We start from the raw sequence: 25276 nt of genomic DNA on the forward strand, positions 1-25276 counted from the left end.
CGCAGTCTAGGCTCACTGCAACCTCCGTCTCCCATGTTTAAGCAGTTATCTGCCTCAGCCTCCCAAGTAGCTGGGATTACAGGCATGTGCCACAATGCCTGGCTAATTTTTTGTGTGTTTTTAGTAGAGACAGGGTTTCACCATCTTGGCCAGGCTGGTCTTGAACTCCTGACCTCGTGATCCACCCGCCTCTGCCTCCCAAAGTGCTGGGATTACAGGTGTGAGCCACCGTGCCTGGCCAGTAAAACCTTTTAAAAACTAGAGAGGTGTGGGTTGAAAGAAAGGTTAGCATGATTCAGTTAGAACATGGTTTGCCTTTTTATATTAAACAAATTTTCTTATTTCATTTTGTTCTATTTGTTATTACTTGAAGATCAGGTTGACTAGAAAGATAGTATGTTTTTACTAATAATAGATATAATGTGATTGAGACCTGACAGGTGACATTCTACTGACAGTATCCAGAGATGATCGGAATTTGGGTTTGGGAGCTCATGGTAATTGCTGGATCTGCAGATTGGAGACTTGGAGATATAATTTTAAAGTGCTAGCTATCACCTGCAAGTGAGAGCATTTTGAGTGAGAATTTGGGGAACAGCTAGATTTAATAAGTTGGCACATCTTTCTTAGTGCTTCTCTCCTTACCAGAAAACAAACAAACGAACAAAGAAAGGACTAATAATCTGCCATAGCAGTCTTCTTAAATTGGATTCTGCTTAATGACTTATATAGGATATATTTATCATATGATACATATGGATTTTTAATGTTGGACATTGTGTCTCTGTTAGACTCTTAAGATACCAGTAAACCGTATCCCAAAATAAAAGTTAGAAGCCTGTTGTCAACAATAAGAAATAATAGTTATGAAATATTTTAGGCAAACAAAAATGTTACTTCTAAATGCTTGCCACCCATCTTTGTCATCTTAACATTTCAGCTTTACCTCCACCGCCTCATAACCTTTCTTTCTCCTCTTTTTCTCTCTCCTGAAGACATAAATGACTGCAAATATAATAAGGCCCTTTTATGCCACTCTTTTCCTATTCTCTTCCTCCAGAGGTAATTACTAGCCTGAATTTGGTGTATATTACTCCTTATTTTTGTTTTTTTCCTTAATAGATCCACGTTCCTATTGCTCAATAAATTCTTCTATATGCTGTTTTTTTCTGTGGCAGTCTATTTTCTATCAAAGAGAAATAAAGATGCCTTTTCATCACTCAGACATAACTTTGCTATATATTTCAGTCTGTGTCGGGGTTTCAGTTATTTTTTTATCTGAAAAATAGGTATTAATTTCAATATGCTATTTATTTCCCTTAAATAACTGATGCTTGGTGCCTTCATATTCCATTAGGTGATAAACCTCTTTAGCTTTCCACCTTTCTGGAGGGTATACTTCTTCTGAGGCTTATCTGACTTTCAGATTGGAGCACAGTCTCATTTCAACGGCCTTTTGTTGTATAAAGATACAAATTTTTCTTTGGCAACAAAGAAACCAATGGAAAAAATACAGTTTTTTAAAATAAGTTTCATAAAAGCAGAGATCTGGTTTAATTAAAAAAATTATCCAATAGCAAGTTTGGGAATTCTGAGAGAGAAGAAACAAAAGCTCAATCTCAGTTATAACCATTATTTTCTTTCTTTCTTTTATATTTTATTTTTTTTTAAGCCTATAGCACCTGATATTCCCAGGCAGTCTCCCATCCAAGTATTAACCAGCCTCAGTCCTGCTAAACTTCTGACATCAGACAAGATTGGGCACATTTAAGGTGGTATGGCCATAGACAAGAGCCATTATTTTCTATTGCTTTGCTCTTGATTAAAATGTGGGATAGTTTTTCTTTGTATGAACTATGTATTTTTCCAGTCTGTTAAGAAATATGTTTCTCTTGTCCTCAGAACTGTAGGATTTTCTTACCATCATGATCTGTTTCTCTGTGATCTTCATTACAGAGTCCTTTTGGTAACTGTCATAGTTCAAATTTTGTTGCTTCTTAAAAGTAATCTATTAGCTTTAGTCTGTTTTTTTTGTATACTTAATATTTAAAAATTTCAAATAATTTAGATGTTGCAAATGATTTTGTCTTAGGCTTTCTCCAAAGAAGGAGGTCACTAGAGATGTAACTCATCCTTTTTGACTGACAAAGCCCCCAGGCCTATAGATTTAGCACTTTGGTTTTAGACACAATCTCTTTGAAGACAGGTGTATAGTTTGTGTCAGAGTTATTGGAAATTTTTTTAGTATAATTTCTTTTTACCTTTTTACTTTCTTTTCTTTCATGTTTCCTGTCCCATCCCATACCCCGGCAGTATTCCTTGACTTTCCTATAATATGACAGTTGAGTTTGATGAGTGTCCTTTCAACCAGTATTTATTGCTCACTTGCGATGTGACAGGCCCTGTGTACCCAAGATCATCTCTGATCTGTTTGTAAACCTGAAAAGTTTATAATCAGGACTATCATAATAGTAAGTAATACTTAACAAATGCCTGCATGTACCAGATATTATATAAATGCTTTACTGGATTATCTTTTTTTAATCCTCACAACAACCTTGCGAGGTAGGAATAATTATTATCATCCCCATTTTTCAGGTCAGTAAACTAGGGGCACGTACAAATCATTCATCTAAAATCACTTGGATATAGGGTTGTCATATGAAATACAGAATGCTCAATTAAACTTGAATTTCAGATAGACTACTACTATTTGTTAGTTTAAATATATATCAAATATTGCAAAATCTGATGACCCCACTTGGAAAATGAATGACAGAGGTGGGATTTTAAACCATGTAATATGGTTATAGGGCCCAAGGTCTTAACTGTTGCATTATAATTAATACAGAGAATAAGAATCACATCCACCTGAACATTCAGTATTTAGATGGCAGCTACTACCTATATATAATTAATTTTTTTACTCAAGTTATTTTTCCCCAACTGATCATATTTACTTCATTGTAGACGTCTGTGTATTGTTTCTGATTTCAAGTGTACTATTCAAGTTCATGTAAATTTACATGTGCTTTTTATGTCTTTTTAAGTCAGTACTAATTATATATTATAACATAAAATGGGACTTTTTCTGAACCTGGTTACTTTAGCTGTTCTCATCCATGTAAGTTAATTGTCTTTTTACCTTCTTTTCTGCAAATATAGGAAGATTTAACTGCATGTATGTGCCAAAAAGACACATTCTCTTTTGATAAGGTTAGGAAATGATATTTGAATAAGGTATTTAACAGTTCTTTGAAACATGTCCCATGTGTTCTCAAAAAAATTGAGAAGTTATAAAATACGGATTTGGAATTGAAAGAGGCTTTTACTAAGAATTTCCAGGCAAGCCATCTGGGTCTCCTAAGTAATCATACAGGGAAGTAAGGAGTCATTTTTCCTGGTGAATTACCACAGTTCGGGATCGGGCTTTTAGTTCTGCATATCTAGAAATTTATTTGCAAAAACTAAAGACCTGAGAGAGCTTGTGAACGACACACGTGTTAAATATGATACTTTTGATTTCCAGTTCTGGCAAAATTGCGGAGCACATATCTTAAAAAGAAGACACTCTTAAAATTCGTGAGTCAAGTGTTTAACTCAAGACATAGAGCCAAGGTGTATAGAAATTGAAGAAAAGTATATTTCTTAGTGAAATCTGCTTATATTTAAGGGATATTTACGGGAAATGTTTTTCTCTCTCTAGGAGGAATTGGATGATAGCTAGGTAGCAAGTCAGATTTTTGGAGAAAGTTCAGAAAGGAAAGTGAGCAAGAGGCTGGGCTCGGTGGCTCACACCTGTAATCCCAGCACTTTGGGAAGCTCAGGAGTTCGGGATCAGCCTGGCCAGCATAGTGAAACCCCATCTCTACTAAAAATACAAAAAAATTAGCCAGGCATGGTGGCGGGCACCTGTTATCCCAGCTACTCGGGAGGCTGAGGCAGGAGAATTGCTTGAACCTGGGAGGCGGAGGTTACAGTGAACCAAGATCACACCACTGCACTCCAGCCTGGGCAACAGTGCAAGACTGTCTCAAAAAAAAAAAAAAAAAAAAAAAGTGAGCAAGAATTAAAAGTGTAACTCTCAGCAGATGTAACAGTACTTGCTATAGGATTGGACTCTATTTTAATCTATTCCATCTTCGTATGTTTTCAGGCATAGTGTATTGAAAGATTTGTCAGTGGCAAAGTATGTCTGACTTTACAACGGCAGTCATTTCAAAATTAGTATTTTCTTTTATAGAATTAACACCACATTATTTTGGACCACCTCTATTCTGTGTAAGTGAAATTTTGTATCAGAATTTTCAGAAGTCACCGCATTGCTACCCAACCAACATTTTATTATTTTGTAGAATTCGTTAATGGTCATTTACATTTTGTATTTTTAAGTATGAAATAATCACCTTTGAGACACAGTAGACTAGAAGACATTAATAGGAACAATGTCTCTTCTCTTTTATTATATAAATCTTTCCATGAAAGCAGTGACTTGATGCAACAAAACTTACTAAGCCTTTAGATCTCTAGCCAAGAAGATAGATGTTTTTTCTTTAATGCCAACTATTGTAAATATTAGATTGACCACAGAGTGACCTAACTTGATCACCAACTTGATTGGAATTCAGCGTTTGCATTTGAAGCAACTTGGTAAGAAAGTATTTTTCCTTTTAAATTAATTTCAAATGGACTGTCTGCTTGAATACAGTAGAGCTTGAGAAATAAATCACTTTCAGTTACTTTTGAGGCAGCATGGAATTGCCACACTTGAATTCAGGCCTGGGTTCAAATCCCTATGCTGCCTCTTAGCAAGTTACTGAGTCTCTTTTTCCTCTTCACTCAAATGGCAATTTTAGGATCATAATGCCCATCTTGAGGGCTGGTGTGAATTTAAACTAAATAATAAATGTATTAATTCATTGAATAATTATTTATTGAATGCCTGCTCTGTGCTATGGATATTAGTGAGCATTGCAAAAATTCCTGCTCTTTGTGTTAGAGAGATATACAACAAACATGTAAGCAAATAAAAATGTAATTTTAGGTAGTGGGTTGTAAGTTTTATGAAGAAAAATAAAGTGTAGCACACAGAAAATTTCAAGTGGCAAAGGAAGGGATTTGGACCGATGTCTACTCGCTTCTAAAACAAGCAATTTCTGCTATGCCCCATTGCCTTTGAAATCTAGCCATTCATTGCTTTAGAGGGCATCTTTCAGAATAAATAGCTAAGTATTTAAGGGGAGCTAGTGATAGATATTCCTTTATTAAGTAACTTCCTTTAAGCCATCTTGGTGCATACACTATGGTAACAATTCAGTTTTATATGGCAATAATTATGAACTCTTTGTATTTGACACTCAATCATTTTTTGCCCAGTATTGCTGTTTAACAAGTAGTATCATGTTACTCAACACGTGTATATGCCTTATTTTCTCAGTTACATTCTTCTTTAAGTGTCAGGACTGTGTCTTCTACTTCAGTGATTCTCAAACTTAAGTGTGCATCACAATCACCTCAGAGTTTCTGATTCAGGAGATCTAGGGTGGGGTCCACAAATTTGCATTCCTAACATATTCCCAGGTGATACTGATGCTGCTGGTCCTGGGACCACACTTTTAGAACCACCGCGTACCTCCTTCTTCCCCCACAATACTTATGCTATTTATCACTTAGCTTAAATGTCCTCTCATCTGCACATTTTTCCTTGACTTCTATTTCACTGAAACAACTAGTTGTTCTCAAAATTTAATGTGTGTTAGGATCATCTGGGAAACTTGTTGACAAAGCAGATTTCTGGTCAGACTCCAAAACATCCATTTTTAGCAAACACCTTAGATGTTAATGCCAATGATCCATGGAAAACAGCTTGTGAAATTCCGACTTACGGGGTTGATCATGCTCTCCTCATTGCCATGACTGTATTTTATATTTGTCTCTGATTCTTTTTTATACTATACTGTTATTTGTTTGTATGTCTTTCTCCTCCTACCAGACTCCCTGAAGGGAAAGGAATATGTCTTGTTCATTGTTACATTTTAATGCTTAGCACAATGCAGTATTAAGAAGCAGTAGAGGCCGGGCGCAGTGGCTCACGCCTGTAATCCCAGCACTTTGGAGGCCGAGGCTGGGGAATCATGGGGTCAGGAGTTCGAAACCAGCCTGGCCAATATGGTGAAACCCCATCTCTACTAAAACATACAAAAATTAGCAGGCGGGGTGGTGTACACCTGTAGTCCCAGCTACTCAGGAGGCTGAGGCAGGAGAATCACTCGAACCCGGGATGTGGAAGTTGCAGTGAGCCAAGATTGCACCACTGCACTCCAGCCTGGGTGACAGAGTGAGACTCCATCTCAAAAAAAAACAAAACAAAACAAAAAACAAAAGCAGTAGAGTGAGTACCGCCTGTGTAACCAGCTTTGGCACTTGTTAGCTGTGTGACCTTGGAGACTTTATTTAATCCCTCTAAGCTTCAGTTTCCTTTTTTGTGAATGGTAGTAGTAGTACTTACTTGCTATGGAAATTAGCTCTGAGATACAGTATTTAGTGTGGCAGCTGACATACAGAATGTAGCCAATAAATGGAAAGCATTACAGTGTTGTGGTTGTCATTATATTATGGAAGAAGCAAAATAAATGTTTGAATTAATGAAAACCCCTACATTATAATTTTAGCATCCAAATTCAGGATATGTATTTAATACTTCATTAAAAATCTTTGCTTAATTGTCTCAAATACTATTTTATATTTTGGTATTTTAGTGAAGTATTGTGAAGTAAAATTATGCTTTGGGCTTCTCTAACAGGAAAACAAAGAAACCGCTTGGAACCAATGGATACCATATTTGTTAAGCAAGTTAAAGAAGGAGGACCTGCTTTTGAAGCTGGATTATGTACAGGTGCTGATATTCTTCTTTAAACAATACGTTTTAATTTCTTTTTCACTTTATTTCTTCCATATTTCATGTACGATATTTTTTCCTTTTGTATCTTTCTGTATGCTTCTTCCTTTTCCTTCACATCTGTTGTTACTAATTTTGAGAACTAATTATGTTTCTTGATGCCCATATGGATGGGTTTGAACAGAAATAACAATATAAATTGATACACTGTAGCACTTTTAATTACCACACAGATAATAGACTCTTAGAGGCTCTTTTAAGGAACAAATTTTGCATGCATTGAATTTTGACAAAGGATTACAAAGTAGCAAAATGATGAAGGTATTTATTTGATATAAGTGAAATAATCTTGGATTTTCAAGTTCTGGAAGTGCCTGATCTGCCAGAGTTGAGTTAATTAATTTGCAGCACAAAGTGGCTTAAGTCTCCTATGCGGAATGTAAGCCTGGCTTCATCTGAAGGTGTCAGTATATGTGGCCTAATTGGCTGGATATAGTAGCTGTTTGTTCTAAAATGTTTTGTGATTTGTGACTTTAATAAACCCTAAGTAGAGATTTCATTTATATTAGTGCACACTCTAAAATAGTTACTCTTTTCTTTTGTTTTTTAAACATTAAACAATTTAAAATGGGAATTATTGAAAAACTATATTTCACTGCCTTTTAAATAAAATGCTATATTTTCACCTACAAATATTAGAAAGTAGTGGACATCATCACTAAGATTTATAAGGATGTACTGTTAATGTATTACCCACCTTAGTTTTTTTTATTATACTTAAAGTAAGCCTGATTTAAATATCATTAATATGTATAATATGTATATTAGTGTGCATATGGGATTTCTTTAGAATGTATCATCTGTCGTATTTTAAGCCCCACATGATTGGGAAGATGAAGTGGAGATATGCTGTGATAAGCACACAAAAAGTACATTTTTGCCTATTTTCTTCTTTCCTCTGTTCTTTGTTTCTGTCTTTTCCTTTCCTACTCTACTCAGAGTAGAAAGAGAATCGCTTGAACCTGGGAGGCAGAGGTTGCAGTGAGCCGAGATTGCACCACTGCACTCTAGCCTGGGAGACAAGAGTGAGACTCTGTCTCCAAAAAAAAAAACAAAAAAAAACAGGGTAAGTGGAGAGATAATTAGTTCTGCAACTCAGGAAACAACTGATATGAGCGTAAGTAGTATAGCTCTGGTCTCCTGGTGACTAGACCTTTTGAAATTTCTAAATTCAGTAATGACTGGAACTCTTACTTACAACATGGCTAGTTTCACAAAAAGCTGGATATATTAAAATGTATTTACTTTTGTAAAAACTTTAAAAGTAATAAGCTAGGATATTCATATAATTATTTTATAATTATGATACTAATAATTTTCTCACAATTCTGTATTTTATTATTTTAATATATACCACATTAAAAATAAGGACATTATTCAAGAAATATTTCAAAAGTGTTCAAAAGTGACTTTCTGCAGGATTTCTCATATGTTTTTTAACTTCTCTTTGAAGGTGACCGAATTATAAAAGTCAATGGAGAAAGTGTTATTGGCAAAACCTATTCCCAAGTAATTGCTTTAATTCAAAACAGGTAAGAGTCTTAAAACATTAAAACCCAAAGATGGGTTTTACAAATCAATAGAGCACATAGGGGATTTAATACAATCTTCTATTCTTATAAGGAATTGTGGTGACAAGGAGACGTGGAGCTTTCCCTTAGATATGCATTTGAGAGTTGCCAAGGACCAGCTATCTGAGGATAGCTTAGTTGGTGGCTTTGGCTTGACAGATGTATCAGATTTACATAGAGGCTGTGAGGCACACATTTTAGATTTACTGTGTTTACCCCTTTTATTTGAAGTGACAGATGTACAATTTGTTTCTAATATATAAATAAATGCATATATAGTTTATTTTAAAACCTCTTACTGGGGTATGTTACTTTTAAGTATCTTTTTGAATAATCTTCTTAGCCTAAATCAATTCATTTTTTCTAACCAAGACAACAAGACATTCCCTTTTAATCCATTTGTCTTCCTGCATTTTACAGAATAATAGGATTTTGAGCTCCAAAGTTAGATACATATTTATAGAGTGACTGTCTATGAGACCTCGAAGATCATTTAGTCCTACTCTGTTTCACCCACACAACTAGAAAATTTTTCCAAATTACAAATAAGTTAGAAACCAAAGAGGTTATTACCATATTGAATTTCTGTCAAGGCTAGGCCATGGATCTGAGCCCAATCAGATCATCACTGTGTTGTAAGAGGTTCTTCTCAGATTCAAATACAGGAACTTTTGGATTATTTAATGCTTTTTGTTGGCCAAACTCACCTGTTTGTAATTCAAGTGCAGTTCATTTTCTGAAGATTTTTATCAAGCTCTCCTAACTATATCTAGAGTGGCTCATGCTGAAATCTGAATTATTTACACTAATGCCCTAATACATTGCCATTTCTTAAAATTAAATGACATGGTCATGATTAATTGATCTCAGCGTATTTTCTTTAATGTTTTAATATTTAATGGGAGTCTAACAGAAAACAACTCTTGAATATTGCCTCTAATGTTGATAATGAATTTAAAGCCTCTCCAAGGCATAACAGATTTGCCAAAATTTTTTTCCTCAAAATAATTTAGATCATCATAAATACAACGATATGTTTTGTCAGCCCATAACGTAAAAGATTTTTAGTGTATTTGTTAATATCTCTTCTTTAAAAACCAACTTAATCATTGTTTTCTTCAAAATCTACATTAATTCTTCTATTACTGGTACAGTTCATCTTTCAGAATAATAACACTTCAATCACTAAAATCAATTTGAATATTAGAGAAATATTTTTTCATAATCTTATTTCCATTAAAAATGTTGTTTTTCTTCCGTCTGCAGTTGGTAGCAAATGGGTAATGCACCACAAGCCCTTGAGATTCTGCAGTGGATTAATATAACATGAGTCCTTGCGGGCTGGGTGCAGTGGCTCATGCCTGTAATCCCAGCACTTTGGGACGCTGAGGTGGGCAGATCACTTGAGCCCAGGAATTTGATACTAGCCTGGGCAACATGGTGAAACCCTGTCTCTACAAAAAATTAGCTGGGCGTGGTAGTGTGTGTCTGTTGTCCCAGCTACTTGGGAGGCTGAGGTGGGAGGATCACCTGAGTCCAGGAGGTCAGTCAAGTGAGCCCAGGAGGTCAATCAAGTGAACCTTGATAGAGCCACTGCACTCTAGCCTGGGTGTCAGAGTGAGACCCTGTCTCAAAACAAAAACAACAAACAAACAGATGTGTCCTTGCACAGGAGTTTATCTAAACATCAGTTTCTACCAACTGTAAATATTGAAATGAAAGTACCTACATATTTTGCTAGTTAAATTTATTTGAACCTGTGGTTCTCATGGGTTTAGTATAATTGAGAGGGAGTTTCACTCTTGTCGCCCAGGCTGGAATGCAGTGGCGTGATCTCAGCTCACTGCAATGTCCGCCTCCCAGGTTCAAGCAATTCTCCTGCCTCAGCCTCCTGAGAAGCTGGGATTACAGGCACCTGCCACCACGTCCAGCTAATTTTTGTATTTTTAGTAGAGATGAGTTTTCACCATGTTGGCCAGGCTGGTCTCGAACTCCTGACCTCAAGTGATCCACCCACCTTGGCCTGGGAATGAAAGCTGCTTCGCCTGGCACCTTTGCCATATCTGTATGTACCTCCAGATCACAGGATTCAGTTTTGTTTACCCTTTTGAACTTTCTAAACTTAGGGAAATTTCTCTATCATTTTCAGCAGGAAATTTACAGAACCAAAATAAAATTAGACTTTGAGCTGTCCCTGTAAAGGCACTAAAAGTAAATCATAGGGAAGAAAGCAAATAGTTGAAATGTTATATAGTTATTAAAAATGAGTCAGCTCAGTAGTTGTGATGGTAAAGCGATTTCCTTCACTTCTGAGGCCAGGAGGGAATATTGCAGAATTAAGATGTTTAATAGTACTTGGCTGGGCGCAGTGGCTCACGCCTGTAATCCCAGCACTTTGGGAGGCCGAAGTGGGCAGGTCCCTTGAGGTCAGGAATTCCAGACCAGCATGGCCAACGTGGTGGGCCCTCCTCTCTACTAAAAATAGAAAAATTAGCTGGGTATGGTGGCGCATGCCTGTAGTCCCAGCTGCTTGGGAAGCTGAGGCATGAGAATTGCTTAAACCCAGGAGGCAGAGGTTGCAGTGAGCCAAGATTGCGCCACTGCACTCCAGCCTGGGTGACAGAGTGAGACTCACTCTAAAAAAAAAATTACTTAAAATATTAAATTTGAGGGTTCTTTGATGTTAATGAATTTTAACGTGATGAACAGACTATATGACAACAATCTATAATTTGTTTTGTGACTTGAATAAAACAATAAATAATTGTATACTGATATTGTTAAGAGTTTTGTCCTGGGACTCTTTAATATAAGCAACATACTTTATATTTCTAAATTAGAAACATGTTATAAAGAAGACTTTACTGATTATGAATAGCACAAACATGGCAGGGGTCCGTCCCTCTTTTGTATATAGTTAACTTACGTATACAAAGGTGACTTCTTTTCATTCTAATGATTTGATTTTAAAAATAAAGATATAAGAAAACCAAAATAAACTCTTAAACAATTTAAAAAATACTTCTGAGTTAACTGTTTTTCCATAAAGTCTTTTTTATACACTTCTACCTCTTCTAAAATAGTATATATATTCAATTTCAGTGATACAACATTGGAACTTAGTGTTATGCCAAAAGATGAAGACATTCTCCAAGTGGTAAGTTTTATTTATTCATATATGAGTTGTTTTACAGTCATGAATGTTAGGAAAACATTTTTGATGGAAGTATTAAAGATTGAATTTTTTTAATAAATAATTTTTTAATAAAAAAAATTCTAGAATTTAAAAACCCTCTGGTTCCTTTTACAGAATCTGGAATTCTCTACATTTTACAAAAATCAGACCAAAAATACCATTGTCAAGTTTTTGCAATTAAGTGACATGGAAATGTTATGTTGATTCTACAGTGAACTCTTAATGCTGTCATTTAGAATGAGATTCCTAAAGAGTTTGTCCTAGTGTTGCCTTCTAGTTCATCCTTGGACCAAAGGAAGAGTCCAGAGTGCAAGTGCATATCCCCAGGAATTAGAATCTTTTTTATTTCCTTCTCATTATGTACAGAGAAAAAAAAAATAGAATCTTCTTCTTTTAATACGAGGACAAATTTTATGATTGCCATTTTCTAATTTTCCAATAAATATTACTGTTTGTAAATTCACCAGGCAGTATTGTTAGTAGTATCAATTCATTCTTAAAATGTTCACAATGAACGGAGTCTACACCTTAAGGGGAAAATATGTTACGGTCTTGAAATGAAACTTGAAAATTTTAGTATTTAGTCTAAAATATTTTTCTGATTTTTATAAAGAAATTGAATGGAATACTTAACTCCTTTACTAAGCTTAAATATTGCTGATGACAAAAATATAAATTTCGGCTGGGCACGGTGGCTCACGCCTGTAATCCCAGCACTTTGGGAGGCCGAGGCAGGCAGCTCATGAGGTCAGGAGTTCAAGACTAGCCTGGCCAGCATGGTGAAACCCTATCTCTACTAAATACAAAAATTAGCTGGGCGTTATGGTGGGCACCTGTAATCCCAGCTACTTGGGAGGCTGAGGCAGGAGAATCACTTGAAACCGGAAGGCAGAGGTTGCAGTGAGCCAAGATCGCGCCACTGCACTCCAGCCTGGGCGAAAGAGCGAAACTTCATCTCAAAAAAACAAACAAAAATACACACACACACACACACACACACACACACTTCATTCAAGAAAATAACACTTTCCTTCAATTGATTTTGCACTTCAGTAGAATAAAATAGAAAAACTTTAAGTAACATACTGACAACTAACAGTTAGATCTAGGAAATAGCAGTGGCCACTGAAGTATTTATTTTTAATTCTTTTTGGTGAATAATTGGGTTTTTTTCTTATTACCTATAGCTAAATTCAAGAAAAGCAGGGAGCTTATGGACTCTTTGTCATGGTAATGGAAATGGTATAGTAATGTTCTTCATTTGTAAGGCAGTAGTTTGAACTTAGCTCATCAAAGGGCCTAAATAATCTGTAAACATGTTTTATAAAAAAAATCACTAAAGCTGATCCTAAGGAGTCATTCACTGACATGTAAACTATAATTAAGTGAAACTCATGGGGATTAACCCCATGTTTTCAAGGCATGTAGATTTTACTTAGGAATGGCTTAGCACTGATAACAATTACCCTTCTGAAGTACACAGTTCAGTTGGAGTTGGGAGGCTCAGGAAGGAAGGTATAGTTAGCTGCAGTAATTTTCCTAGGCATGCAAAAGTGGTTGTAGAGTTCCTACCCTGACAATTCAGCATAGTGATCATGTAGCAGACATAACCACAGACACCAATGGCTATGAAAATCACTAGACTAGAAATAAATAGGGAATTCTTCTCTAGTGCTCTTCTTATACAGAAAATGATGTATATGGTAGCGAGGGATTTACCTGGCTTCCTCCTTGCAATCTGAAGGCTTGAAGACAGAATCAGCTCATGAAACTGAACTGTTTTCGATCTTCAGTAGACCCTTTCCTTGCCAAGGTGAAGGCACTGGTTGGATGGCTCTTGGAACAGTGCTCATTTCACAGAATGGCTGGCAAGGAAGCAATTAAATGCAGAATCGCCATGATATCCTACAGTGTGATTGATGAAGAGCAGCAAACCACTTCATGCAATGGAAGGAGTAATTTTGTAATGATATGATTAATGGAAAAACAGGTCACTTAAAGAAAAATTAGTTTTTTTCTGTTACTCATTCATGTTCTAGAATAGTCTGTCTTGTTATATTTTATTTAAGTAAATCTAAAGTAAAAGTAAAATATGAAGTATCCCAGAGACAGAGAAAAACCAGTTCAGTAAATAACATGAGCATACAGATCTTCAAGGCTCAGCAGTAAAGAGTTCTGGTATACTGTAACATAAAATTTATTTTTAAAACATGGTATTTGAATTACTTTAATCATTAAGAAATAAAAGCACATGGCTTTAATCATAAAAGAAAACTCTACTTTTTAACCTATCCTTAATTCACATTTGAATGCAGTGTAATTCATTAAGAAATCAAAGGAATATATAATTCTCTGTCTCTAACATATATTCCAGAGTTAAAATGTTCTTTAATGTACTTCAGAAGTACTTACGCAGATCTTAAATCTGTGGTCCAAAATATATGTTTTTAAAGATGTATTTGTTCCCATGAGGTTGAATATTTATTGTAAAGAAAAGCAATGGGTAATGTGAACATTTTTACAGCCACTGTAAAAATCATTTACCCATGGAAACACTTGTAGGTTGTATATGTTTGCCTGGGCAACAGGATTGGGTAGTGCATGGAGGTTTTTTTTCTTTTCCTGAAGTGATGTACAGACCAAATTATTTTAGAAGTGCTCTGCTCACCTTTGAGAGGTGGCCTAGAAAATTTAATTTGGCTTAAAACTTGCTCATATAAGGACAGGTGTATGATTATAGGTTTCATAATTCATGGATGACAGTGATAGAATGTTTAAAACCATGAAGTAGAATTAAGAATAATTCATTTATGTTTTTAAACTACTGCTAGTAATAGGAATCCCATGCTTGGCAGCCTCATTTTTTAAACCAGCATATATTTTCTAGCTTAACAATATAAATAGTATTACATTCATTTTAATCATTTTAACAGTATTTTGTTGTAATACTTTAGACTCTGGTATCTTAGACAGGTTCGTATTTATTGCAAAATAAAAAGGTTTTTTATTTTATTTCCAAAAACCAAAATGATTTTGTTTCCCCATTAAATGTTATCTATGCATGAATGAAATGGCCATACCAATCTGGTCACCTAAACAATGATGCTGACTCTCTTAGTCTATTTGGGCTGCTGTAACAAAATACCTTAGACTGGACGGCCTATAAACAAAGAAAGTTATTTCTCACATTCTGGAGGCTGGGAAGCCCAAGGTCAAGGCTCAGGTAGATTTGGTGTCTGGTGAGGGCCCATTTTCTCATAGATAGTACCTTTTCACTGTGTCTTCACTTGGTGGAAGAGCTGAGGCAGCTCTCTGTGGCTTCTAAGGACACTAATTTCACACATGAGGTCTACCCTTATGACCTAATCATCTCCCAGAGGCCCCATCTCCTAACTCATTCACATTGGTGATTAGGTGTCAACATACGAGTTGGGGGAGGGGAACACACAAACATTCAGACCATAGCACTGACCAAAGAGAATACTTCCCTGAGTGAGATAGTGGTAGGAGAATTAGATTGGGGCATTATTCTTGGTTCATCACCCAAGATAGTTTGTTAAGCATTTGGCTCCCTTGACTCAAAAATTAAATTTTAAGTTAATCGGTTTTTATAACTCTGCAGATTCTTGGGTATATCTAATATTTGGCCAGGACATTTTGAACCTACTTTGTGCTGTTCTGTGTTAAACACAGCAAAGTTAAACAGCATGTCTGGTATAATAAGGAAGAAAGCAAATGGTATAAGGATTTGAACTCAGGCGGGTCTGAGATGAAAGCCTGTACTCTAAACCACAGTCCTATACTGCTGTTGAGTGGAGATGAATTGTTTAGGTGGCTTACCATAAGTCACTATGCCAGTTGGTGTTGGAGCTGTTATTACAACGTGAACCTCTGGGTTCTGAGTCCAGTGTTCTTTTTTGCTGCTCTATGGATATGTGATATAAATTGAAAAATGTAATTTAAACTAAGTTTTTCTTGAAGTTTATTAGAATTACTTTTAAAATAAGCATTTCATGTGTTCTATTATCAGTATAATATCCTATTAAGATTAAGTAGCCATTTGTCAAGTGTACATGTAGGTGGTCCGGCCTAGAGTAAGGGAAGCAAGAGTATGAATTCTGGAGGGTTCTTTCATATTTTGCAGGTTAGCAGCAGTTTACTTTGTAATTTCTTAAAATCTATTTTTAAATAATTACAAGAATAATATGTGCTGGTTGAAAATATTTGTAATAATGCAGAAAGGTATAATAAAAAGAAAGTCCTTCTCCATCTACACCATCCCCTTCTCCCATTCCCTACGCTGGCATGGTTGGCATCTACCAACAAACATGAAGTTATTCTTGCTTTTATCATAGTTAATGGCATTAAATTAATAACCTGTTAAAGATGAACTGAAAGGCAGGAATTTTAATCTTACTACCTTATTCTTCAGGGTTTTTTTTTTTTTTTTTTTGCTCTGTTTCGTTTTGTTTACCATTTATCATAGGTAATTGTCATGGTGATTTTGATGTGACTGTATAAAAAATGAACTAGAAGATTATTTTAGGATTATTTAGTTACTATTAGGCACTGTACATATAATCAAGATCCAGGCTGTTAATATTAAGTTGTATTTAACATACCCTTTGGAGTTCTAATTACAAAGAAAGAATTCTTTGGGTCATCTTTCTTATTTTCTTCCTCCTCCTCCTCCCCCCCACACCCCCCCACTTTTTAGAGCTTTTTGTATCTAATAGGCAAAATAGGGCTGTTAGGGAAGGCTTCAGTTTTTAAAATACAAGCTGTTAAACTCCAAAAGGTGTAATACTTAAGTACAAGGGTAAAGAAAGCTCAAGAAGGAATGTGAAGTGGTATACAAAAAGGCTGAGTGGAAAAAATGACTAAAAATGTTTTGTCATATTCTGCTGAATTCACAAGAGCTAGTCAATTGGGAAAAATTTAAATGTTGTCTAATTCTATCAGAACACCTTCATATGTTGTAAAGTATCCATTTGGGCTTAAAACCTAACAAATTCAAAATTGTTAATACTGAATATGTAATTCTTATGACATTGGTTTCAAAAATAATATTCCTCCCCAAATTTGAATAAAGGAGAGATCTTTAAAATATTAGTTCTACCTGGGCTTGGTGGTTCACACCTGTAATCCTGGCACTTTGGGAGTCCGAGGCAGGTGGATCACTTGAGGTCAGGAGTTCGAGACCAACCTGGCGAACATGGTGAAACCCCACCTCCATTAAAAATACAAAAATTAGCTAGGCATGGTGGCTCATGCGTGTAATCCCAGCTACTCAGGAGGCTGAGGCAGGAGAATCGCTTGAACCTGGGAGGCACAGGTTGCAGTGAGCCAAGATTGCACCACTACACTCCAGCCTGGGCAACAGAGTGATACTCGGTCTCAAAAAAAGAAAAAAAAAAAAAAGAAAATAGTTCTAGAACAGCATTTCCCAGGCAGGTATTCTAATTATTTTAAAATCTCTGGGGAAAAAATTGGGTTCCCTGGCGAGTAAGTTTGTACTTTTGAGTTTCACAGTGTACGTTTTGTGAAAAATGTTCTTGAATGAATTCATATTTTATCTCAACCATATCTGCTTACATTAGATAATAGTACTGCATGTGTGAGATGTTCACTGTTAATGCCTGCATATATATGGATTTCGGGGCCCCTTGCGATAACTTAACTCAGAAGTGGGGACCTGTGACTGTAATGTCGACTATTTAGCATTTAGAATTGCCACATAGGAATATTAGAGATGTCTGAAGTATGTAAAATATTCTCAAGTTTTAATAGTTCCAGCCGTATACTTCTATTACTAAACAATAATATTTCTTCCCAAATTTGAATAAAGGAGTCATCTTTAAAATATTAGTTCTAGAATAGCATTACCCAAGTAGATATTCTAATTATGTTAAAACCTCTGGAAAAAAAATGGCCTCCATGGTGAATAATTTTATATTTTCTTTTCAAATTTCACAATGTACATTAATGTCATTGTGGTTTTGAGAAATCAAAAAGCTTGCCAAGTGACCCTACATCATTGACCATAGGGACCTCCTCTCCCCCATCCTCCTTTTCAGGTGGTATGTAATAAAATTACGCAAGGATGTTGTGGGAAATGCTGTACCAGACAGTACAGTATTCTCTCATCCAGACACAATTTTCCTATTGCAGAAAAGTATTGGTATGATTCTAATCAGCATGGAAAAGATAGACTTGGTGTGTCAATGCACATACCCAAAATGCATGTTTGGATTAACTGTATTCATGCCATAAAAATATTATGTAGACATGTTTTCTTTTATATGGCTAGCTTTAATTTCTCACTGCATTCTAGTCTCTGTTCTATAATATTTATTATAGGTTAAGAATTACTCTGGAAATAATATTTTTATGTCTATCCAGTAGTTATTTTTGCAAACTAATACAATAGTACAAAAGGCACAGTGTTGAAAGATCTTAATTTTTGAGTGAAACTTACTTAAAAGAAATCATTTCCCCCGCTGAATCTTAGTGTAAAGGCAGCTGCAGTCTGCTGACAGCTTGTGGTTATGCTCTGATTTACTGGGGAAGGAGGAGGTTGTACTATTTTAAATGCATAATAGAGCATTCGTTTCGTCATCTGGAAGCAGAGATGGAAGAAGCTCGGGGGAAATGAGAGACATCACTGTTGCTCTCGTGGAGGGAAGCTTTGTAGCGTGTTATCAGACAGCAGTGCATATTGAAGAAAATATCTGTTAGGAATGCATTGTCACCAGATGTATTTTGCTTTCAAGAATGGTAGACACATCAAACAAGAATCAGATAAAAGCCTGAGAAAAAGATGTTCAGAAGAATACTGGAGTTATTCTTTATGCTTCACTGCCCTTTACCTCTCTTGGTACCTTCCAGAGAAACAAGTATAGATGTATTTTTAGCTTGCCGTTTCCAGCATCAATATGACAACATGATTTTGTCTTTATATCAGTAAGCAGCTTCTACTATGTTTTCCTATTTTCTGCTAGCTACAGTTTACAAAGGATGTCACAGCACTGGTAAGAAATGCACAGTAGCCATTTCCTTGCTTTTTAAGTCATGTTTTATAGAGATTTGTAATAAGCCAATCTATTAAAAACTGTTCACTTTGCTTAGAGAAATCCCTCTATCATGTTAATCTTACTAATTTGCAGAATGTGTTTGTGATAGATGGTTTGCCATCCTTATTTTTTATTTTGTTTGGTTTTCTTTTGTATCCTGTACATAACTGATGCTACAGCGTAATATTTATCTGCATCAGCATATATATATATATATATTTTTTTTTAAGTATCTCACCTTCTTCCTGTCCCTACTACTTTGCTGTTATGTTTGTGGCTGCACTTGAGCTTTGCAAGCTGTCGAATGCAAAGAATAGGATGTGATGATAGACTTGAGTTAAGCTTGTTTTGATTAGGAGAAGATGTGTTACCACACCTGTCTCAGATGCTGAACATAGTCCCTGTGTTGCACTGATGAGCTCTGTTTTGTAAAGTCTCTATAGTTGATTTCTGTTATTCTTAAGGCTTTAAAAATATTGCTGAATAATTTTACAAATAGTTGATAAAAAACAATTTAGGCTGCATGCCTGCCTGTTAGTAACAGAGAAATGTCTCCTTATAATAAGTAAAAGAGACCAAATAAATTTGTACGATATACTTTTGCATTAGCTTAAAATAAAAATATAAATTATATACAGAACGATGAGTTACCTTTTTCATATTTTTGTGCCTTTATTATATGTGCTTTATTTCTTAAACTTGCATATTATCTTACTTTAAATATTAAAATACTTAGCATGGCTGCTGAAGGGCTTAATTTGTCAAAATGGATTATTCTTAGGGACTCTGTGATGGTTAATTGACAAGATGCTTCCTTCAAATAAATTAGATTTAAGTTATTATAGTAGTAGTACTTAAAATGCATTTAAGATTTTTAATATTTTCACCTTTTCTCTGGCAAAATACATGAATCTTCCTTTGCTGAGATTTATTTGGCAGCCATTTAACCTGTCGACTGCTGAAAATCAGAAGGCTTGAATGGGGAGAATTTTAGAAGCAACGTGGGTACATCTAATTGGTTGGGTAGAAATTTGATGAGTTTCACATGTTTTGCGCAAAGAGGTGATTGTAATTTGTATGTGTTTCAGATTCTACAATTTATTTGATTTCTGAGAGACTAGCTCTTTATAGATTTGTAGAGTACCCTTATGTTGTGTTTGCATGCATGCTATAGTGAATGTCACTCAGGAACGAGGTAGGACATAGATAAAATAGTGAACTGTAAAAACGGAAATTATTATTGTTTTTATGAATTTCCAGTGACACCTTTCTCTCATTTCTATACAGGCATATTCTCAAGATGCCTACCTGAAAGGCAACGAAGCTTATAGCGGCAATGCCCGCAATATACCTGAACCTCCACCAATCTGCTATCCCTGGCTGCCATCTGCCCCATCAGCCATGGCACAGCCAGTTGAAATATCTCCTCCTGACTCATCATTGAGCAAACAGCAAACCAGTACACCAGTACTGACACAACCTGGTAGGGCCTATAGAATGGAAATACAAGTGCCTCCATCACCAACAGATGTTGCAAAATCAAACACAGCAGTGTGTGTTTGCAATGAAAGTGTAAGGACTGTCATTGTGCCTTCTGAGAAGGTTGTAGATTTGTTATCCAATAGAAACAACCATACAGGTCCTTCACACAGAACTGAAGAAGTGAGGTATGGCGTGAATGAGCAGACCTCTTTAAAAACAGTGTCAAGAACCACATCACCGCCATTATCAGTTCCCACCACTCATCTAATTCATCAGCCTGCAGGCTCCAGATCATTGGAAACTTCTGGAATTTTACTTAAATCTGGAAATTACAGTGGACATTCTGATGGAATCTCAAGCAGCAGATCTCAAGCTGTGGAGGCTCCCTCTGTATCTGTTAATCACTATTCACCAAATTCCCATCAGCACATAGACTGGAAAAACTATAAAACTTACAAAGAGTATATTGATAACAGACGATTGCACATAGGTTGTCGGACAATACAAGAAAGATTAGATAGTTTAAGAGCAGCATCTCAAAGCACGACGGATTATAACCAGGTCATCCCCAACCGCACTACTTTGCAGGGACGACGTCGAAGCACCTCTCATGATCGAGTGCCCCAGTCTGTCCAGATACGGCAACGCAGTGTGTCCCAAGAAAGACTGGAAGATTCTGTGCTAATGAAGTATTGTCCAAGAAGTGCATCTCAAGGAGCACTGACGTCTCCATCTGTTAGTTTTAGTAATCATAGAACTCGTTCATGGGATTATATTGAGGGACAGGATGAAACCTTAGAAAATGTCAATTCTGGAACTCCAATACCTGATTCCAATGGAGAGAAAAAACAGACTTACAAGTGGAGTGGGTTTACTGAACAGGATGATAGACGAGGTATTTATGAAAGACCTAGGCAGCAAGAAATTCGTAAATCTTTTCGAGGTTCCAATTTTACTGTGGCTCCAAGCGTTGTTAATTCTGATAACAGGCGAATGAGTGGTAGAGGAGTGGGATCTGTGTCGCAGTTTAAAAAAATTCCACCAGATCTAAAAACACTGCAGTCAAACAGAAATTTTCAGACTACTTGTGGAATGTCACTGCCTCGGGGTATTTCACAAGACAGGTCACCTCTTGTGAAAGTCCGAAGTAATTCTCTGAAAGCTCCTTCGACTCATGTCACAAAACCATCATTTAGCCAGAAGTCATTTGTTTCTATCAAAGACCAAAGACCAGTAAATCACTTGCATCAGAACAGTCTGTTGAATCAGCAGACATGGGTAAGGACTGACAGCGCCCCCGATCAGCAAGTGGAGACTGGGAAATCCCCCTCTTTGTCTGGAGCCTCTGCCAAGCCTGGCCCTCAGTCGAGTGAAAACGCTGGTACTTCAGATTTAGAACTACCTGTCAGTCAAAGGAATCAAGATTTAAGTTTACAAGAGGCTGAAATTGAGCAATCAGATACTTTAGATAATAAAGAAGCTGTCATCCTAAGGGAAAAACCTCCATCTGGACGCCAGACACCGCAGCCTTTAAGGCATCAATCTTACATCTTGGCAGTAAATGACCAGGAGACCGGGTCAGACACTACCTGCTGGCTGCCCAATGATGCACGTCGAGAGGTCCATATAAAAAGAATGGAGGAAAGAAAAGCCTCGAGTACCAGTCCGCCTGGCGATTCCTTGGCTTCCATCCCATTTATAGGTGAGCTCATTTAGAGTCATTGGCTAATATGCCAAATGTATAAGAAATCTTTCCAGAAAAGTATTTCTAGTTCAATAGGCACAGAAATCGTACACTGTGATTTTAAAATGTTTGTAGTGAAACTCATAAGCTGTACTTCAACCAGAGCTTTTACAAACGTCTTTAAAAGTTATTTCTAGTACCAATTTTCCTTTAAAAAAAAAAAAAAACTTCGTCTACCTAGTACCCATTTCAAATTTTTATTTTGATGAAACAAATTCCTGAGATTAAGGAAATCGGTGAAGCAAATTGTACCTAATTGTTGATTCAGGTGAATGAAAAACCAAGTGGAACAGTTTTGATAATTAGTTACCAACCTTTCATTTAAACGGTGCTTTTACTTTCTAAAGCATATTTCTTTGTAAATTTAACATGTCCTGAGAGAAAAGACCTCTTCATTGTCAAGTTAGTTTGCCATACTATAAATCCTGGAACAGATTTAGAGAAGTTACTTAAATTATAAGCGTGTGCCACAGTTGCTGGCACCTGTCCTGTTGAGTCTTCTGTCTGCTCCCTCCCACCCCAGATCTGTTCTCCATACAGCAGCCAGTGTGATGTTTTTAAAAATGTCAATTAGATCACACCACTCCTCTCTGCAGAACCCTCTGTTTCCTTCCCATCCATCTCACCCAAAATAGCATGCAAAATCCTCCCGTGATCTGAAAGGCCCTCCATGGTCTGCCTCACAACTCCCTCTCTGATGGTGTCAGAGAGATCCTACCTTGTGATCTCCTATCACAATCTTCCATGTGCATCCCATCTGCAGCCTCACCAGCCTCCTTGCTGTCAGCCGTGCCTTGCTACAGGGACAGGTACAGCTGGTTTCCAACCCTGGAACACATCCCGCAGATAGTCACAAGCCTCTGTCTTCCTCATGACATTTGGGTCTCTGCTCAAAGATCTTATCCAAGCAGGCTTTGTGACTCACCTATCTAAAACAGGTATCCCACGCACAGACACAGAAACGGACATTCTCTTCCCTTAAGCTTTTTTATTTATCTTCGTATTACTGTTTCCACTTGACATGTTTTTTTGTTACATGTTTCTCAGTAGAACTAAAACTACATGAGAGCAGAGATTTTAAATCTTTGGTTCACTTTTGTGTCCTTAATGCCTAGAACACTGCATGGCACATAAAGAATTCACTCAATAAGTATTTGTTGAGATAATGGCTGAAAGACAATTTTGAAATGCTAGTTAAATGTATAGCAAAACAACAATACAGTTCTCATCATAATGACTGTGCAGCTCTAAAACATCATCTGCTAACAGGTGATGACTTTTGTCCTTAATATTCATTTTATAAGTGCGAAATTTAAGGTATAGAGAGGATAAATAACGTCTCTAAAATCGCACAGTAAGTGTAGAGACAGGGTCTCTAGGTTTGCCTGATTCAGCCTCATCCCAGAGCACAGCTCCAGGGAGCGCTCCATTTATATGGAATGCCTGTGAAGAGCGCCCCCTGGAGGCATGCGATGCAGGGGCTTTTTTCCTTCTCTTTTTGCCACCAACCAGGGCCATACTTCTAGTCCCCGTGGTGCCCCATGGGTTTATGAAAAGAGTTCTCCATCATTTTACAATATAATATGCTTCTCTTTGAGTACTAGTTGAGTTTTTCTTTTCTACGGGAACATTTTTAAAACAGTTGAGGACTATTGTTTCTTTTCTACGGAAAAATTTTTAAAGCTATCAATAGCTTTACAATTGATAGCTTTAAAAATGTTTCTTAAGAAAACACTTAATTGGATAGGTGACACTAAAAACTTTTTTAAAAAGTTCCACACAGCTTATGTTTTTTTATAAATAGGATATATTCGAGTTGTCAACATTGTGGGGAATCTCAACCTAAATTGTACCCATATTCATATCTGTACCCCTAAGGCCAAGCTCAGCAAATAGTAGATTCCTGTAGTAGATGGAATCTTATACATCATCTAGAATAGATATTTTATAGAAAGCAACTGATGATGAATGATTGTTTTATGAGGTTTTAAAATGTAAAAAAATCTTACAACCTGTGGCTGTTTCACAGGCCCATGCAATCTTATCAGAACAGTGGCATCATATTTTCTTCCTACATAATAACAACAATCTAATCAGATTACATTGGAGTAGTAAAAAAATGTGCTGGGTATATCTGTTAATATTTTTTCCTAGTTATGAAGTATAGAAATAAAACAGTTAATTATGTTATTAAAGAGAAGACTTTGGCTAAAATAGAAAATAAAGATCTGTATAATTCTATATACATATAGATTGATGTAAATAAATCATTTTATTTACTAAGAATAAAAGTACTCTCTAATTAGTTCCTATCTTATTTGACTTTCGCCCCGCTTCCCCCGCTGCTCACCTCCTGCTGTGCAGCCCAGTTCCTAACCGGCCATGGACCAGTACCAGTCTGCAGCGCAGGAGTTGGGGACCCCTGCTATATACTAAGGTTGTAGGAGGCATACAGGCATACAAAACAAAATGAGTACATTTTGTTTTTAAATTTAGAATATTACTCATTAACAGTATTTTGTTTACTGTTCCCACTCCCCCTGCCACTTTATAAAGCTGCATAGTAAGTCCTGAAAATAAATTTCAACTTCTTTTATAAGTAAACACAAACCTCAACAATGTGAGCTGTTCATGAGTAATCTCACGGTGAGTAGCAGATACTACAATGTGTTCTAAAATCCTGACTTCCTACACTTCTCTAATTTATACCACTCATTACTAGTAATACAAAAATACTGTGACTGTTACCTACACCCAGGGTTTCATCTTAACTTTCTTTCTCCATGCTTTTGTCATATCTCTGACTCCTCCTCCTCCGTCTTACCCCAACATTGGCTGTGTGTGTGCTCAGTGAGGGTTAGCCCTAAGTTAAATTGAATTTGATGGTCACAGCCTTATTGGCACTGTCATACCAAGATGATTTAGAAGTGTTAGATTTGGTAAGATATAGCTGGATTACATTGTCCATACAGGGGAACTTAGCTCCCTGAAATTTACCCAAAGGGAAGAGGTGACCATTCCCTATACCGAGTTTCTCCCTTTGGGAGCTCTGGGCTCAGTGCCAGTGGTGATATCACAGGACAATGCAATGAGCACCCAGCCCTTCTTTAATACTAATTCAGGCTGAGTCTTAGCAAATAGTCTGTTTATAAAGAGGAATCATATACTTTATCATCTTACATCTCTTATAAAGAGAAATCATGTACTTATCATCTTTATATGTCTTTTTCATATATTGGCTTTTCCCAAACA

At 36.3% G+C, this 25276-nt stretch overlaps 1 protein-coding gene across 9 annotated transcripts in view; it reads left to right on the top strand.

Moving 5' to 3' along the window:
- ARHGAP21 (Rho GTPase activating protein 21) overlaps window positions 1–25276 on the top strand; it is a 138079-nt gene that overhangs the window by 78059 nt on the left and 34744 nt on the right. For 6 of the 9 annotated variants that reach the window (XR_004026809.1, XR_004026810.1, XM_030799012.1 and 3 more), the window contains 5 exons: window positions 6803–6895; window positions 8412–8490; window positions 11632–11686; window positions 18727–18756; window positions 20086–21982. Coding sequence is in view for 7 of the 9 variants with exons in the window: in XM_030799012.1 (XP_030654872.1) it covers window positions 6803–6895; window positions 8412–8490; window positions 11632–11686; window positions 18727–18756; window positions 20086–21982 (2154 nt within the window). In the remaining 2 variants the exon portion in view is untranslated. The remainder of the gene's footprint in view (window positions 1–6802; window positions 6896–8411; window positions 8491–11631; window positions 11687–18726; window positions 18757–20085; window positions 21983–25276) is intronic. The other 3 variants (XM_030799015.1, XM_030799017.1, XM_030799016.1) reach the window with 1 other exon arrangement.

The sequence above is a fragment of the Nomascus leucogenys genome, chromosome 18 (genome assembly GCF_006542625.1).
Source record: "Nomascus leucogenys isolate Asia chromosome 18, Asia_NLE_v1, whole genome shotgun sequence".
In the NCBI taxonomy this organism is placed as follows: domain Eukaryota; kingdom Metazoa; phylum Chordata; class Mammalia; order Primates; family Hylobatidae; genus Nomascus; species Nomascus leucogenys.